General features: G+C 43.9%; 1 protein-coding gene across 10 annotated transcripts in view; it reads right to left on the minus strand.

Annotated features, from left to right (window-relative positions):
• DIP2C (disco interacting protein 2 homolog C) overlaps positions 1-15,203 on the minus strand; it is a 346,599-nt gene extending 331,396 nt beyond the window's left edge. For 5 of the 10 annotated variants that reach the window (XM_075271578.1, XM_075271580.1, XM_075271579.1 and 2 more), the window contains exon 1: positions 14,663-15,202. In XM_075271578.1, coding sequence (XP_075127679.1) covers positions 14,663-14,747 — 85 coding nt within the window. In that variant the 5' untranslated portion in view covers positions 14,748-15,202. Of the gene's footprint in view, positions 1-14,662 lie in introns of all 10 variants that reach the window. The other 5 variants (XM_075271576.1, XM_075271574.1, XM_075271582.1 and 2 more) reach the window with 3 other exon arrangements.
• Positions 15,204-15,632: the final 429 nt, after the last annotated feature.

A 15,632-nucleotide genomic window follows, 5' to 3' on the forward strand; every position in this document is an offset into this window, starting at 1 on the left:
CATATCATCATAACATGGACTACTATAAGCAGTCCATTTTTATTTTCTTCTACAAACTGGGGCCTTCCATTCACCATACAGCACAGGGAAGAAAACAGAAAGGTCTAGTCGTACAGTTATCAGACACAGCAATTGAATGGGACAAGGCTGTAATTACATCACATGACCACTATGTACAAGATGGCGTGAGGTGTAAACAGTGATCAAGGTGCTCGTATGAGCAAAGAGATCATGGCGCTTGTATGAGCACTGCAGTCCTTTCACACAGCCGATCAGTGGGGGTCCCAAGCGTCGGACCCTGATTTATCCTCCTGATAGGTCATCTATAAAAATAAACTAGACAACCCCTTAAACTACAGATGAGCCACAGGAAAGGCCTGCAAGATATCCAGCGTGGCGGTTTGCAAGGGAGCAAACAAATTCTGCACCGTGTCTTTAGCAGGTGTTGACCTATATACCGCCAGTCCCCTTTCCGTCACGTGCCATGGCTGCAAGCCGTAAGGCTCACGTGACCACTGAGACCTATCAGTGGCCTCAGTGGTCGTTTGAGAGGGAGCAATGATGGCAGCCCCGGAAAATGCCGAAAGAACACAACAGAGTGCCAAGGACAGAGGACTACGAGTATTTTTTCTTCATTTACACCCTCTTGTCAACCCAATAAGTTGCCCAAATACTTGACAAGACCTATTTTCAAAACAAGTGTGCTATGGTGCGCCGCCCCTTTAAAATGTGTAAGGAATGTAGGACTGCGGCCCCAGCTGTCAGTGAAGAACAGCTTCCAGTACAGATCTATTAGCACAATTTGCCCTCTATATTAGCTTCTTTAGAAGCTCTGTCAGTGAGTTCTGATCTCTCAGTGCCAAACATCAGTCCACGTGGGTGAAAGCAGCAGCTCTGTGCTCAAAAACACAGTGGTGACCATTGTTGAGCGAGGCTGCTACAGCCTGCCAACCGCATGGACCCCTGCTATTGTCCTAACCAAGGTCATTTCCCATATACAATAGGGATAATGCAGGGACAGTGAGAAGCCAAAAAAAGAAGGAGTGAACTGTGTCCCTCGCTGGAGCAGAACCCCTGCCAAGATGAGGAATGACATTATGCTGCCAGTCTGACTTGTATTATGTTAACACTCATGTGGCAACGACACTGCCAACAAACCATGAGATGGTCAAAGAAAGGAACGAATCTGGAAAACGCTTAGTTATACGCAAATGGCGAGGAGCGAAAATGGAGCCCGTGCCGTCCTCAGAGAGTTGAACAGAGAATATTCTCACATCAAAACAAGTCATAAAAGATACAAAAAATTCTTTAGTTAGGTTTTATTATTGATGAAAGCAAACCTGTCAATACTATCCACACTACTTTTCCAGACTCCTGAATGACTGTTACTCAAAAATAACCATACAAGCTAAACCCCTTGGGTTACACTGACACGTAATGAATTTCTAGCAGTCCGCACCAAATCTAAAGGAAGTCACTGCGGTGGTAAATCTGTACCAAATCGTACGATTTCTGTCCAAGCTGCGGATTGACTAAAATAAAACCATATACTCCTTCCGAATTTTTTTTAGCGCCCTTTGTAATGCTATCCTAGTCTCTGCTGGGCCTCCAGCTGACATGTCAACATTAGAGATGAGCGAACACTGTTCGGATCAGCCGATCCGAACAGCACGCTCCCATAGAAATGAATGGAAGCACCTGGCACGCAGACTTTGCCAGCGGCCGACCGCTTAACCCACCGCGTGCCGCCCGCTTCCATTCATTTCAATGGGAGCATGCTGTGAGCGTGCTGTTCGAAACGGCTGTTCCAAACAGTTTTCGCTCATCTCTAGTCAACATATGTCAAAGCAGAGGCCTAAATTGGTTGTAATGGTTACACGTCTACATGACACGTCATCACTAAGGTTGAGCGATCAGGATCGGAAAAGATTGGATTCCGATCGGCGATCGAGTAAATTTCACAATCGCGATCGGAATTCCGATCTGATCTTTTCCAGCGGGATCGAGGTCGGAGGTTATCTCAAGATCGGCTCAACCCTAAAAGTGACTTTTCCCATAGAGAAGCATTGACTAGGGTTGAGGATCGGGATCAGAAAAGATCGGATTCTGATCGGCGATCGAGCAAATTTCACGATCGAGATCGGCTGGAAAATGATCGGAAATCGGATTTTAAAATCGATCTTGAAATATCAAGATCGGCTCAACCCTAGTCATCGGAGGCCGTGGTATTCAGCTATTGTCGCCAAGGGTGCAGCAAAAGATTGTGAAGGATACTATGGGGTTGTTCTTTTAGTTTAACATTTTTAACATTTTTTCATTTCACAACTGTCCACACCTGTGGATTTTGCAGCAAAAACCATGAAAATAGAGTTTTGTTGCAGATTTTTAATTTCATTTAAAAAAATAAAATAAAATGGCCCCTCCCCCTCAGCCTGCACACTCAATAGAGTGCATGAGGCTAAATGGTGGTTATACTGATCCACACAGAACTTGTATACTTATATTAAGGGGTTTGCTTAAGATTTACGTTTTTATCGCCTATCCTTGGAACAAGCCATGAATATATGATTGTGGGGGCCAACAGCTGGCCCCCGTATCAATCAGCTGTGCGGGGCTGCTTCCAACATCTACAGCAGATAGATGCGGGCCCTCTATAGTGAGCTGGAAGCTGAGCTGCAATACTGGAACCCAGTCACTATACAAGGAAGGGGGTCAGCTGCCCCCAGCCCAAGGTTATGTATAGTACAGCTGATTGGTGCAGGGGCCAGCTGCTAGCCCTCTACTGATCAGATATTTATGGCCCATTCCAAGGATAGGCCATAAAACTGTAAATCATGGACACCCCCTTTAATGATACTAGGATTACAATCACTTGCACTTACAGAGTATTTACAAACAAAATGTAAAAACTGACAATGTTAGTAAATCAGAAGATGTAGTAGGATTTTATGTTCCGTTAATATGTTTATTTCACATTTCTTAATTTTTTCCTTTTTTTGTGGGGGGGGGGGGATACCATAAGGAAACAAAATGACATCAGACCAGTCAGCTTTTGAGAAAGTGATTCAAAAAGGGATAACCGATAGGGAAAAGCGCTGCTTATTTAAAGGGGTGGTCCAGGATGTAAGGAAAGAAAAATAGATAATGCATGGAATGTGATAAAAATAATAAAAAAACAACCAAAAGAACAACAACAACACACTATTCCCAGCTGTTAAATTTCCCACCACTCTAGTGCCACATCTCTGGTGGTCCGCACCACCCTGTGCTTACTTCCCTGCATATATGCTGCTGTCCACTGCAGCAGTGATGTGACTGCTGGGCTAGTAAACAAGGTCCGACAGGGGCCACCAAGACAGTAGGACATTAAACAGAGGAATTTTGTTTGGGGATTTTTTTTCTTTATTACCGTATATACTCGAGTATAAGCCGACCCGAATATAAGCCAAGGCCCCTGATTTTACCACAAAAAAACTGGGAAAACTTATTGACTCGAGTATAAGCCGAGGGGGGAAATGCAGCAGCTACTGGAAAATTTCAAAAATTAAAATGGTCGGAGTTTTTGGGTGCAGTAGTTGCTGGTGCTGGGGAAGGGGAGGGGGTGTTTTGGTTGTCTGTCTGCCCCTTCCCTGAGCTTGAGGACTGTGTTTTTTTTTCCCCCACTTGGAATTCAGCCTGGCTGAATATAGGGGATCTGCAGTGCTCCTATTAACTACTTCCGGACGGAACAGGAGCACTGCAGATCCCCTATATTCAGTAGACCGGGCACTGTCAGACACAGGATACCTAATGTGTGTGTGTGTCACAGTAATTTTCTACTTTTATATGTATTCTAGGGAAAGGAGGGATTTAGAACTTTTATTTATTTTATTTTTTTAAAGCCTCTTTTTTTTTCACCACTTTATGGAAGATTCCATACATTTCTATTGCGGCTGGTCATAGACACCGCACCCCCCCCCCCCCCCCCCAAAAAAAAAAAAAAAAAAAAATATTTTTTTTTTTTTTTTTTTTTTTGCTTGACTCGAGTATAAGCCGAGGGGGGCATTTTCAGCACAAAAACTGTGCTGAAAAAATTGGCTTATACTCGAGTATATACGGTACATTTCCTACTTTTTTCAAAATCCCAGACAATCCCTTTAAGGACGGAGCACTCCCCCAGGTCATAGTAAATAAGCAGAGCTGCCCGAGTGATTGATCTCTGGATCTCTAGAATTGATTTTCTAGACCATTTTGCATCCAGCAGAACTCAATTTATGGGTTTTGCACATTTCCTTAAGTAAGAAGACCAGTGAGGTTGTAGTCTGAACTCCAGGATTCATCAAAGCCGAGCAGTCGTCTTACAGAGAGTGGCATGCACATTGCATCAGCCCATGGAAGCCTCAGCTGATCCACTGCCCAGTTAGTGGAAAAAACTCCCAGACAATTTCAGGAAACACCCTGGCAAGCTCCATCGAGCTGTAACCACAAAGAGAACATTCCCTCTCGAAAACCATCCATTCAAAGAATTTTCCATTAACACCTTTTTCATCATTTACCAAATGCGAAACCAAACCGGGAATGTGTGCAAAAGCTTCTCCCACCCCCAATCCGTAAAGGAAGAATCAAGGTTGAAAATGTCTACATCTGCTTCTTTTTTACATAATGTAATTTTTTAGCAATTTTTTTTTTTAACAGCATTTGCTTTCCTTGGCAAAGGTAAAATATAAGAAAGGTTAAATGGCTTCCAATGAAGTGATGTGTTTGACAGGGGCTACACGGCGCACATGTGTTAAGCAATGGCCCGTAGCAGTGACTTGCGTAGCAAAAACTGCATGTGATCTTAGATGTGCGATTTGTGTAGAACATTTTGTACTCCCTTCAAAGACAACCTGTTAGCTCTCCAGACAGAGGAAAGGAGGGTATATAACCCACAAGAAGAAGGTCAACCCGCACTCTCTGGTTAATAAGTGGAAGCCAAGTGGTAATGGTAGCCTTTACTTTTAATTGTATACAAGTACAACGCGTTTCGGGTGAAAGCCCCTTTCTCAAGTGCATATAGTACTTGTTCTAGATTTCAAGATATTCCTTTGTTACTTTGTTTTGTTCCTTTGTTCTTTTGTTTTTTTAGCTCTTCAGATAGGTCTGTTTCAGAAAATACTTCTTAATATATCTTACTTCTTAATATATTTTACCCAAATAATAAGAAGTCTGTAGCATGCTTCTTACAACTATCGGGTGAATTTTTCTGACTTCTTTCCTACACTTCCTTACACCAGCGGTGGAATTAAGAGGCTTCTGAGTTTTGTTTTTTTAATTATTCTGGAACATCTTAAGATGTCCCGTGCACTAGAATTAAAATTTACAACTTGCAGGAGTCATAATTGAAACTGAAGGGGTCGAGAGCCCCCACCACAGCCCACCTTGATCCCTGGACATTTTGCCCACTGTCTTATAAAGCCCGCATTTGGTACGTTGCGCCAAAGATGCTCCACTTCTATGGCAGTTTTCTGACATAGGTCCAATAGTAAATAACCCCATATGCGTTCTGCCATTACAAATGGAAATGGGCTACTAGTTGTTATAATTCCCTCGGCCATTGGGGTATTCTACTAGACAGTTCAACATTATCCAAGAAGTGCTATCAGCGAAGTGACATGGCCGACTGAAAGGAGAAATGTAAACAGCAAGTTGTCGATTTATTCATATGTTTCCCGTAACAACAACAGAGGGACAACACAATACAGAAGATATTTCCAGGAACAACAACAAAGGGACAACACAATGCAGAAGATATTTCCAGGAACAACAACAGAGGGACAACACAATGCAGAAGAGATTTCCAGGAACAACAACAGAGGGACAACACAATGCAGAAGATATTTCCAGGAACAACAACAGAGGGACAACACAATGCAGAAGAGATTTCCAGGAACAACAACAGAGGGACAACACAATGCATAATAATAAGTATAGCTGCTAAATCTTTGCTACTTTATGGGGAATAAGACTACAGTACTTACTAAAACACAGCTCACATTTGAGGCTAGGACTACATGGCGACTTTGGTAGCAACACATTTGTTCATACAAAGTGTAGTGCAGTCTACTTCACAAGTAATCAAAGGGAATATAGTCACACTGGGAATTGTGTTGCCGCAACAACATAATGGTCACAAGAAATAAAATCAGGTTGTTTTACAGTCATAGTAACTTGTGAATCAAGGTGCGACCACATTACTTGTGAGGAGGGCTTTGCCACACTCCAATCTTTGGCCACATGATGTGTTTCACTGCCAAAGTCGCTGCATAGCCCCAGCCTAAATCCCAAGAAAAAAAAAAAACATCCGCTGCAGCAAATGAAGGACCATATTGCTCTAAATTATTCAGCACAAAGGCCCACGTGCTATAAAAGTCTGCCCATGTAAAGAATCTATCACAGCAAGTCAATGAAGCCAATGTCATTGTGAAATTCCTGTGTAAGCCCCAGACACACAAATTCACACAGAGCCTCGACAGCTGAATGACAGCCATACACCCTCTTTATATTCTGTCCACGTTGTCAGGGAGAGACGGCTTCATTGGTGGCTTGTAAGAGCAAGGTCCTTCAAGGAGATGGCATGAATGGCCAAAGCATAAAAAAACATATTATATGCCCAAGATATAGGAAGCAGGCGACAAATGTAAAATAGTCACACGCTGGGGATTGTATATCAATCTGGTTGTATAAAATGGTGCAAATACAGTGCAGAGCAGATTTATCATTGCATTGCACCCAATATCAGCAGGGCACTTTTTTCCCTCCTTGTGGCTCCCATATGAAAGGAGATTCTTCGCAGATTAAACTGAAGTGTTGACATCACAAAGTCATGAGACAAAAAAAAAAAAGGAAAAAAGTGGAGAGTTATCCTGACCGCAGGCCAAGATCTGCAATCCCCACCCTTTTATGTGTTAAATAAGGAATACAACATCTTACGCTCCTCCTTGCTGCTGACGGGGCTGGCATGAGCTGAATTCATCTTCTTGGCACAGAGCCCTCTAAGACGGTTATAATAGGGGGGAAAAAAACATGAAAATGTAATATAGATTCTTACTATCCTCTTGAGCAAACATAATCCTCATGACCCTGAGGGTCAGGGTGTCTATTTATGGACAGAAAGGGGGGTTCAGGTCAAAGTCAAATGTTTGAATGGGCAACTATCTACATGACAGAGGTCAGGTTTACCCTCTTCTCTGGATCGGACATGATTTAAGTTAAGCCGGGTATTATTCACAAAGTGAACTTCTGCTACATAGAAACCTGCTTCCTGGACTCAGCCCTGACAGCTGATGATCCTATAAACGTAAGCCTCTCACCCTGTTCAGATGGTGACCACCCGTCACCCAGAGGGGCCCCTAAGTAGTCAAAGTATCACATATTCTACTACAAATAACTGCTTCACCGCCAGACTTTCTTTTAACTCATTCAGCTCATCCTCCTAACACATTTTTTACACTATTTTGATCTCTAAATTCTATTTATGTACAGATTAATAAAATAGATACATTTTACACAATAAATATATTCTGTAGCTTGTGTACACAATGTAACAACCTGTTGTCAGTGGAGAGCGCAACAAATAATCATGTTGTGCAATGGATACAAAACACAGATGTAACTTTGGGCATGTTCACATACAGCAGAAAAATCCAAAGAGAAACTATAGAACAGGGTTAATGGGGTGAGATTAGCATGAAGATGAAAGTGATAAATATCTTAATGGTCTGTCATTTTTAATAATATATTTATAGCATGGGGGGACCTTTGTCAAATTAAGGATATGTTCATATTTGCAATGGAGAGTCAATTAAAAACTGCAGAGGAAAAAGTCTTTCATGTAGGTCTTTTCAGTCCAGCAAAATGACAAGTTACCAAATAGACAACATTAACATCAAAGTGGTACCTATGAATCTGTTGGGGTGCATCATTTAAAGGGGTTATGCCACTAAAGGATAAATTGCTGATCGGTGGGGGTCTGACTGCTGAGACCTCCAACGATCCCGACACTGAGGGTGTTTTACAACTCTCTGATGGATGGAGACGTGCCCCGCTCCCTTTCACTGGGGGTCTGACAGTTGAGATTCCCTTTGATCAACAATTTTTCCTCCATCCTATACACACACACAAGATAAATATGTCTGGTGGCATAATCTTATTCATCTCAGAAATTCTGGTTTTATGTTCCCAAAATCCAGCACAGATGTGATCTTACGGGGGTGTGGGGGGGGTACAATACGGTGGCTCAGCGGTTAGTACTGCAGTCTTGCAGCGCTGGAGTCCTGGGTTCGAATCCCACCAGGAACAACATCTGTAAGGAGTTTTTATGTTCTCCCTGTGTTTGTGTGGATTTCCTCCCATTCTACAAAGACATACTGATAGGGAAAAAAAAATGTGCATTGTGATCCCTATATGGGGCTCACAATCTACAAAAAAAAAAAAAAAAAAAAAGATGTGCGCCAAAGGCCAGGGCCCCATGGACCGGAGACGCCACGATTTGCCCGCGGCGTTGTACAATGCAGGCAAAGTGGATGGGATTCATGCGAATCCCATCCCCACTTTGCGGAAATTATCGGAGCGCGGACACGCTGCGATTTGCAAAGCCGTTGCGGCTTTGCAAATCGCAGCATGCCAATTATATCTAAGGAAACGCTGGCGGCTTTCCCGTAGATATAATGTTAAGAGAAAGTCCTCAAAGGAAAACTCGGAACTTTCTCTTAAAAGCGCTGCGCAAAGAAAGACAATGCGTTCACGCAGCAGTTCTTCCTGCAGAGCTTTAGTGCTGCGGATACGGCCCTAGCCTAAAAGTCATGTGGCGCAGAAATCAGCCTCTCTTACATCAGGGATGATCACCAAGATAATATACACCGAGGTATACATTTGTTTGTAGTGTTACATGCATCTAGTTACATTAATGGCTGACATGTATTACACTGACCTGCCAGGCCTGCTACAGTTGGAGTCCCTCTTAGGGCTAATTGAGATCCTGAGATTGTATGATCCTGATATTAATGTCTGTGTCACATGATTAGATTTCTCAGACTGACCTCGGACGGCTTGGCTGAACAGTTCTCACTGCATTGTAGAGATCTATGATGCTGCAAGTACCTGACCGCAGATCTACTGTCTCATTCATAAATGATGCTGTGAGTATAGGACAGTAGATCCGCCATCAGACTGATACTCACAGCACCACCGATGACTAGGATGCAGTATATGGACACCTGAATTCATCCTTATTCATACACTGTGTTATACATTCATACACACTCGCTCAGTATTTTGCAGGAATATTTTGAAACCAAAATCAGGAGTGGATGCAAAGTAGGGAAGACATATTGTATACATCTTACTATTTTATGTCACCTATGTTTACAACCCACTCTTGTTTTTAGCTTCAAAGTAATGACCGAATCTACAAAGTGTGAATGAGGCTTTACAGAGCAAATCTCCATTGTGGGCACAGATTGCTAAGGCAAGAAACCATCCAAAATGATGCCCTTTTAATGTATTAAAGAGTGTTATTTATTAGACAACCCCTTTAAATATATCGACAAATCATTAGTCTATCTTGTAAATGGGATGCCAATGCAGAAAACCTTCCTCTATGACGTTCATATGTCCTACTAGAGATTATTGTATTAGATGACTACTCTAAAGGGGTTGCCACGCCGGACAATAATTGCCCATATGCTATATGAGGGCATCAGAGGGGGTGCTCCGCACTCAGGACCTGGTTCCACTTCAATACACCATAGTAGACAGGTAAAATGGTGCAAATCATTGCAGCACATTTTGCATTGCATTGCACCCAATAATTGTCCATATGGTATATGAGGGTATAATGCCATCAGAGGGGGTGGTCTGCGCTCCGGACCTGGTTTCATAGTAGATATCTACCGTATTTACATGCAAAGACAAAAATTACATTTTCAGCTACAGACCTTATGACTTGCTGTGTGAATACTGTATTACACTTCTCCAGCTTTAGCCTCCCATAGTAAAGACAACAGGTCACCAGGAGTTCCCGCAGCTTGACAGCACCAAACCCCCCCACCCTCACCTGCCATCGAGGGAGATAGCTGACATGTCAAGTGTGCCAATGGCATCACCCAAATTATAGGCCCCCCAATATCACATGCCCAACACCACGGAGAGGTTTTCTTTCCCCAAGTAACAAAATAGCAATTCTGACGGGTCAAAAAAAAAAATTGTCATACCTCATACCCCTGCAACAATAATATCTCACATCTTATCGCAAATTTAGCAAAGGCCGCAACAAAACCTATCCAAGTGACAAGACGACTTATCAATCCAAATATTTCCGCTCTAGAACTTTGCCCATGACAGTTCATTACATTAACCAGATAGTGAATGGAAGGTGACATAATACGTTTGCACAGACAGCAGATAATACCGCGCAGTGTGTATGTCTTATCCTCTAGCCTATAATCTGCATTTAGCACTCGACACCTGTACACAATGGGAGCGGCCATTTTGAGGCCTCAAAAGCATTCATAAAACTAAGGCCTATAAGCCACTCAATACCGATGACCTTGCTAACATATGAGGTAAATCCACTATTATGAGGTAAATCGACATTCCCAACATACACCCATAAAGATTCAGATGTATATATGTACTGTATGATATATCTGTATGTACGATATGTCTTTATGAACAAGTCTGAAGATATATACGTAATAAATGTCTTAGAGGCGACACTACCTTACCCGAACAATGCAATATATCATCTCGTGTCATACTGTATAAAACATTACATTATACGCCATTTCCCCCCATGAATCATGGTAAATACAAGTCCTCGAGTCATTCAGAAAACCCTTACTATTGCTATAAAACACAATGTGGAGATGTCCCTTAGGATACTGTATTATTACCTGATCTTTCTACCATTTTACTACTGAATATCACATAAAAAATATCTGAAGCGTGGGGCTCGGCGGGGACTATGCATTTCTAAGAAGCCTGGGCGACTCTGACAAAATGATGGCTCCAAAGATGCGCTAACTTACCTTGGCCCCTTACTATAGGTAAGGACTAGAGATGAGCAAGTAGTATTCGATCGAATACCTGCCCACCATAGGTATGCGTGTAAGCGGCCGAACACCAAGGGGTTAAGCGCATTGAATATTCGATGCGTTTAACCCCTTGGTGTTCAGCCGCTTACACGCATACCTATGGCGGGGAGGTATTCGATCGAATACTACTCGCTCATCTCTAGTAAGGACTATAAGGGTAGGTTCACACTGTTTTCCATTCAGTTTTCAGACCCAAAGCCAGGAGAGGAATCCAAGAATTGGAAAATATAATGGAAGATCTTACATTTCTCTGCTACAACTTCAGGCTTTGTCTGATAGAACTGCATCAAAAACTGCCATGTGTGAAAAACTACCCTCAGGCCACGTTCATACATTCAGTACTTGACGTGGGTTTCGACACGATTCTGCGCCAAAATCTGCATCAAATCCTAAAACAATCCCATTCCAATGCAAAGTTAGATAGGTGTAGCACTTTTCACATACTCAGGAAAATAATCAAGGCATGGCAAAAATAATCTGTAACAATAAGGTCACATCTGCGCCACAGAAAAATCCTGCGCTGAGGACTTTAGGACTCGTTCACACGTGAGCAAAGGGGAGGTTTTTGACAGCGGATTTCGCGTCAAAAACCTCCCCTTTACAACGGTGGTCTATGCAAACCGCCAGGCTTCTTTTCTCCGCTAGCGGCGGGCTGCTGCTAGCGGAGAAAAGAAGCGACATGTCCTTTCTTCAGGCGGAAGCCGCGCGGGAGCACCCCCTGGCAGCACCCTCCTATGTCGGCTCATTCATTTGAGCCGACAGCGGAGGGGAAAGCAGCGACCGCGATGGTCGCAGCAGGCGGGTTTTGACCAGAGAGACGCGGCTCGCCATGTCTCTCTCGGTGTCAAAACCCGCGCAGGCAGTTCACGTGTGAACTAGCCCTTACAGAGCACATCCGGCGATTATAGTCTGTGAGTATTGACTATAACTGTCCATTCACACAGAGTTTTTTGGTGAGGAAAAAATCCGCTTCAGGAATAAGGAAATGATTTTTTCCTTCAGCACAGTGTATGGACCTTGAAAAAAACGCTAGCGGTTTTTCCACGTGGTTTTTGCCAATTCCACCTCCCATTGTCTGCGTTGGTTTTTGCAGGTGGAATCCGCCTGAAGGAAACTTTTTTTCTGCTAGAGGAAAAAAAAACAAAAAACTAGCGGAACCCATAGATCTCTATTTGAGGTGTTTTTTTTCCACGTGGATTCTGACACGGATTCAGCGCCAAAATCCTCACCAGAAAACTCAGTGTGAATGGACCCTCATGGGGCCGGTCATTCTCCGCGTGCAACCACTGTTTCAGCGGTCCAGTTTACTGTCATTTGGGTCCCCCAGCAGACCCGAACGACAGAAACCAAAACACGGTGGTGGTGAATAAAAATCCTTAGTAATATGCTAATTTTTTTTGCCAGATTTAGTGCGGAAACATGGACTAAATGGACGAGCAATGGGGATAATCGTCATAGCCAAGGTACATCAACCTACACGTTAGCGCTTCATCCAAGTCAACCTGTGTGAACGCTCTTGTACATACGTGTCAAATGTGCCACAAGTGTGAATATAATTGCCCAATATTAAAATTAACAAAAAAATTAGTTATCAATACAAATAAATTTCTGTCTGACACCTAATATGGCTGCCAGTAAAGCACAGAGGTTGTCATCAGCTTTTTCAGACTCCTAGATGGTGAATTTTCTTATACAACAACTTGTGAGACTGAATGAATTTTCATTGAAAAGAGTAACGACCAAAATGGCAGCCATGGCCACCAACTGGTACCAATGGCAATATGCCAGAAGAGGACGACTTGCTGAGTAGTATTTACTGACTCTTAGGAAAATATGTTACTAGAGCTATATATACGTATACCCATATACACACACATACAGGAGTGGATCTGACAATCGCACAAATAGAATTGGCACGCTGAGAAATTAAAGTGACAGAACGCGTTCGCCATCCATCTGGCAACAAATCCCAGACTATGGCATGGAATCCTAAAACATAAACACCGTGACCAGAAGCCACCTTCATGAAGCCGTGAGATTTCTGTAGCCTAATTGGTTAAGTCGGGCACTCGCTGCCACAGAGGTCTAATCCACTTTTCTGTTGTAAAAGCATGGCGGTATTATGTATGTGGTAAACAGCACGGTAGGCCCGGAGCCCTGTTATGGCTGAACGTTTACTGAAATTCCATTAGCATTGTGACAATGGAAAATAATCTCTACTTTAAAAAAAACAAAACAAAAAAACATGGTGGATATTCCTTTATGACCAAACCTATAAGAAAGCGCTTGTGCATTTAGACGACCGGATTGTAAATTTACAATACTTTGCGAATTCTATAAAACAACGATGTCCACACAACGTCCTCGCCCCCCACCTATCGGACCATAACCTAGGCAAGTCATGAAGGGGTTAATACGGTGTATAAAACGGCAGATAAAAACGATTTAAAATAAAAATCCTCAGGCGTTCGCGTCGATTCTCTCCACAATCTCGCGTCTGGGAGATAAAAGGGCACAGCCAAGTATAAACCTAAACAGGTTGGCGTTGGACTATTTAAAGATGGCTTCTCTCTAAATGGGGATGCTGCAAGCAGGGTTGCCATGGTGATGCCAGCAATACTTTCGCTCCTTCGCTTTCGACGTGGAATGTTGTAATTGAGATTGATTCCAGACAGTAAACAAATGTGACTTTGCGAGATAAAATTATTTTGGGGGATTTTGATATTTTTTTCCAGCAATTTAGGAAGATTTCTTTTTTTTTTTATCTTAGTTTATCGGATATCGCGAGGTGGGGAGGATTAACGCCAAATTTACTGACGCCAGGAAACAAAGGATAAGTGACGGAAAGATTTGACACCTTTTGTTACCCAGTTTGGAAGTCGGACACTACAGAAAGCCCTTATGGCATGGCGTAGCCCATCACCCTGGCATTAAAGACACAATAAAGAAGAAGGATCCACAATGTCCGCCTGCCATAGCACACACACAAGCCAGGAGACACAGAGGGCATGTCAGTGCCGGGCAGAAAGCAGCCGGGTGACATTGTGCTGGCTGTAAATGATATTTTTAGGACATGTAGGATGTCAGGCATGAACATTCCCCACGACCACTATCTTCTTCTCCACCACAGCCCTGACATGCCAGTGTGAATGCAACCAATGCAACCCAGCTGCCCCCTCCCTGCACAAAGAGCAGAACCCTGGGCATTAGTGTTGCTAAAATTCCAGCCCACAGTGCCCATCTATCACCCCCTGGCACCCTTGCTCCTGCATGGAGGAGGGGGCACGGCATAACAGCGGCATTAACCCCTTGCACGACCAGCAGATGGATCTGGCCCTGGATGACAGCAGCTCAGCAGCTTAACCCCATCGGCGCCGCACCGCTCAATCCACAGGGCTCCAGGGGGTTAACGGGCCCTGGGGCACGTCACGGGTTAAGCAGCCCTTTCCCAGCAACAAGAGGATGGATGCTATGGAGGGATCTGCAGTAACATGGGAGGGAAGGCTGCAGTCATCCCAAGATCAGGGGGTACACAAGAGGCTTTTTACCTTCAGACAGCTCCAGCTCCAGCTCTGCCAGCCTGGCTCTCACCTCCAGGGGTAGGGACACACTGTCCAGGCTGCGATCAGCCATTCTCCAGCTTGATATTGGGGTTCAGGCAGGCAGCAGTCAGTCTCCCCCCAGCTCTTGTCTTTGTCAGGCTCTCTCCTCAGCCAGGCATGGGAAGAGGGGGTGGGGGGGCTGCAGAGGAAATGCACTGATTTGCTCCCTCCTTGCTGCTGCCAGTGATGGAGGTGGCGAGGCTTGTGGGGGCTCCTGTCACTTCCCAGGGAGAGCAGGGCTGCAGTGCATCAGGCCAGCTCCTATTTGCATGGAGCACACAAAGCAGACGGGCAGCCCACCCTGGCAGGTTTGCAGATCATTCTCTGAGAGCTGCTCTTTCCAGTGAGGAAGAGGAGGGAGGGGCTCCCAGTCATGCACACATATAGACAGTGCACCTTAAAGACGCAGTGCCATGCACTCAGTGTGCCGTCAGAGCTGCGCTCTGTGCCCCCCTGCTGCAGGCTGGCTCACTGCATGCCCTGCTGCATCACTCACACCATATGTGCAGCTCTCCATTGGTGCTGCTCCCACGTGGATAGGCAGTCATGTGACCCAGATTTGACATCACGAGTGTGAAACAAGTGGAAATGTCAGATTTAATCTCAGGCTGAATTCACACGCTGCGGTTTTAAACAATGGCATTTTTACTTATTTATTTTTTGCAACTGAAGACATAAAATGCACTACAATACAAAGCGTCTTGGTTTGCAGAAGAAGTGGAGGGCCCCTGTTCAATAACAGCCCCATGTATCTCATTGTAGAGCAATCTCCTATATACCTGTGACAATTCACCTGTAAGGCTATGCAGGCATTATATAATAATCTGGACAATATGCAAAATTCAAGCAATTGTAGTCACCTGCAACACAATTGATGTCTATGGGAACGAAGTCACCGGCCACTTGGACATGTGAT

Source organism: Leptodactylus fuscus, chromosome 4 (genome assembly GCF_031893055.1).
Source record: "Leptodactylus fuscus isolate aLepFus1 chromosome 4, aLepFus1.hap2, whole genome shotgun sequence".
Classification (NCBI taxonomy): domain Eukaryota; kingdom Metazoa; phylum Chordata; class Amphibia; order Anura; family Leptodactylidae; genus Leptodactylus; species Leptodactylus fuscus.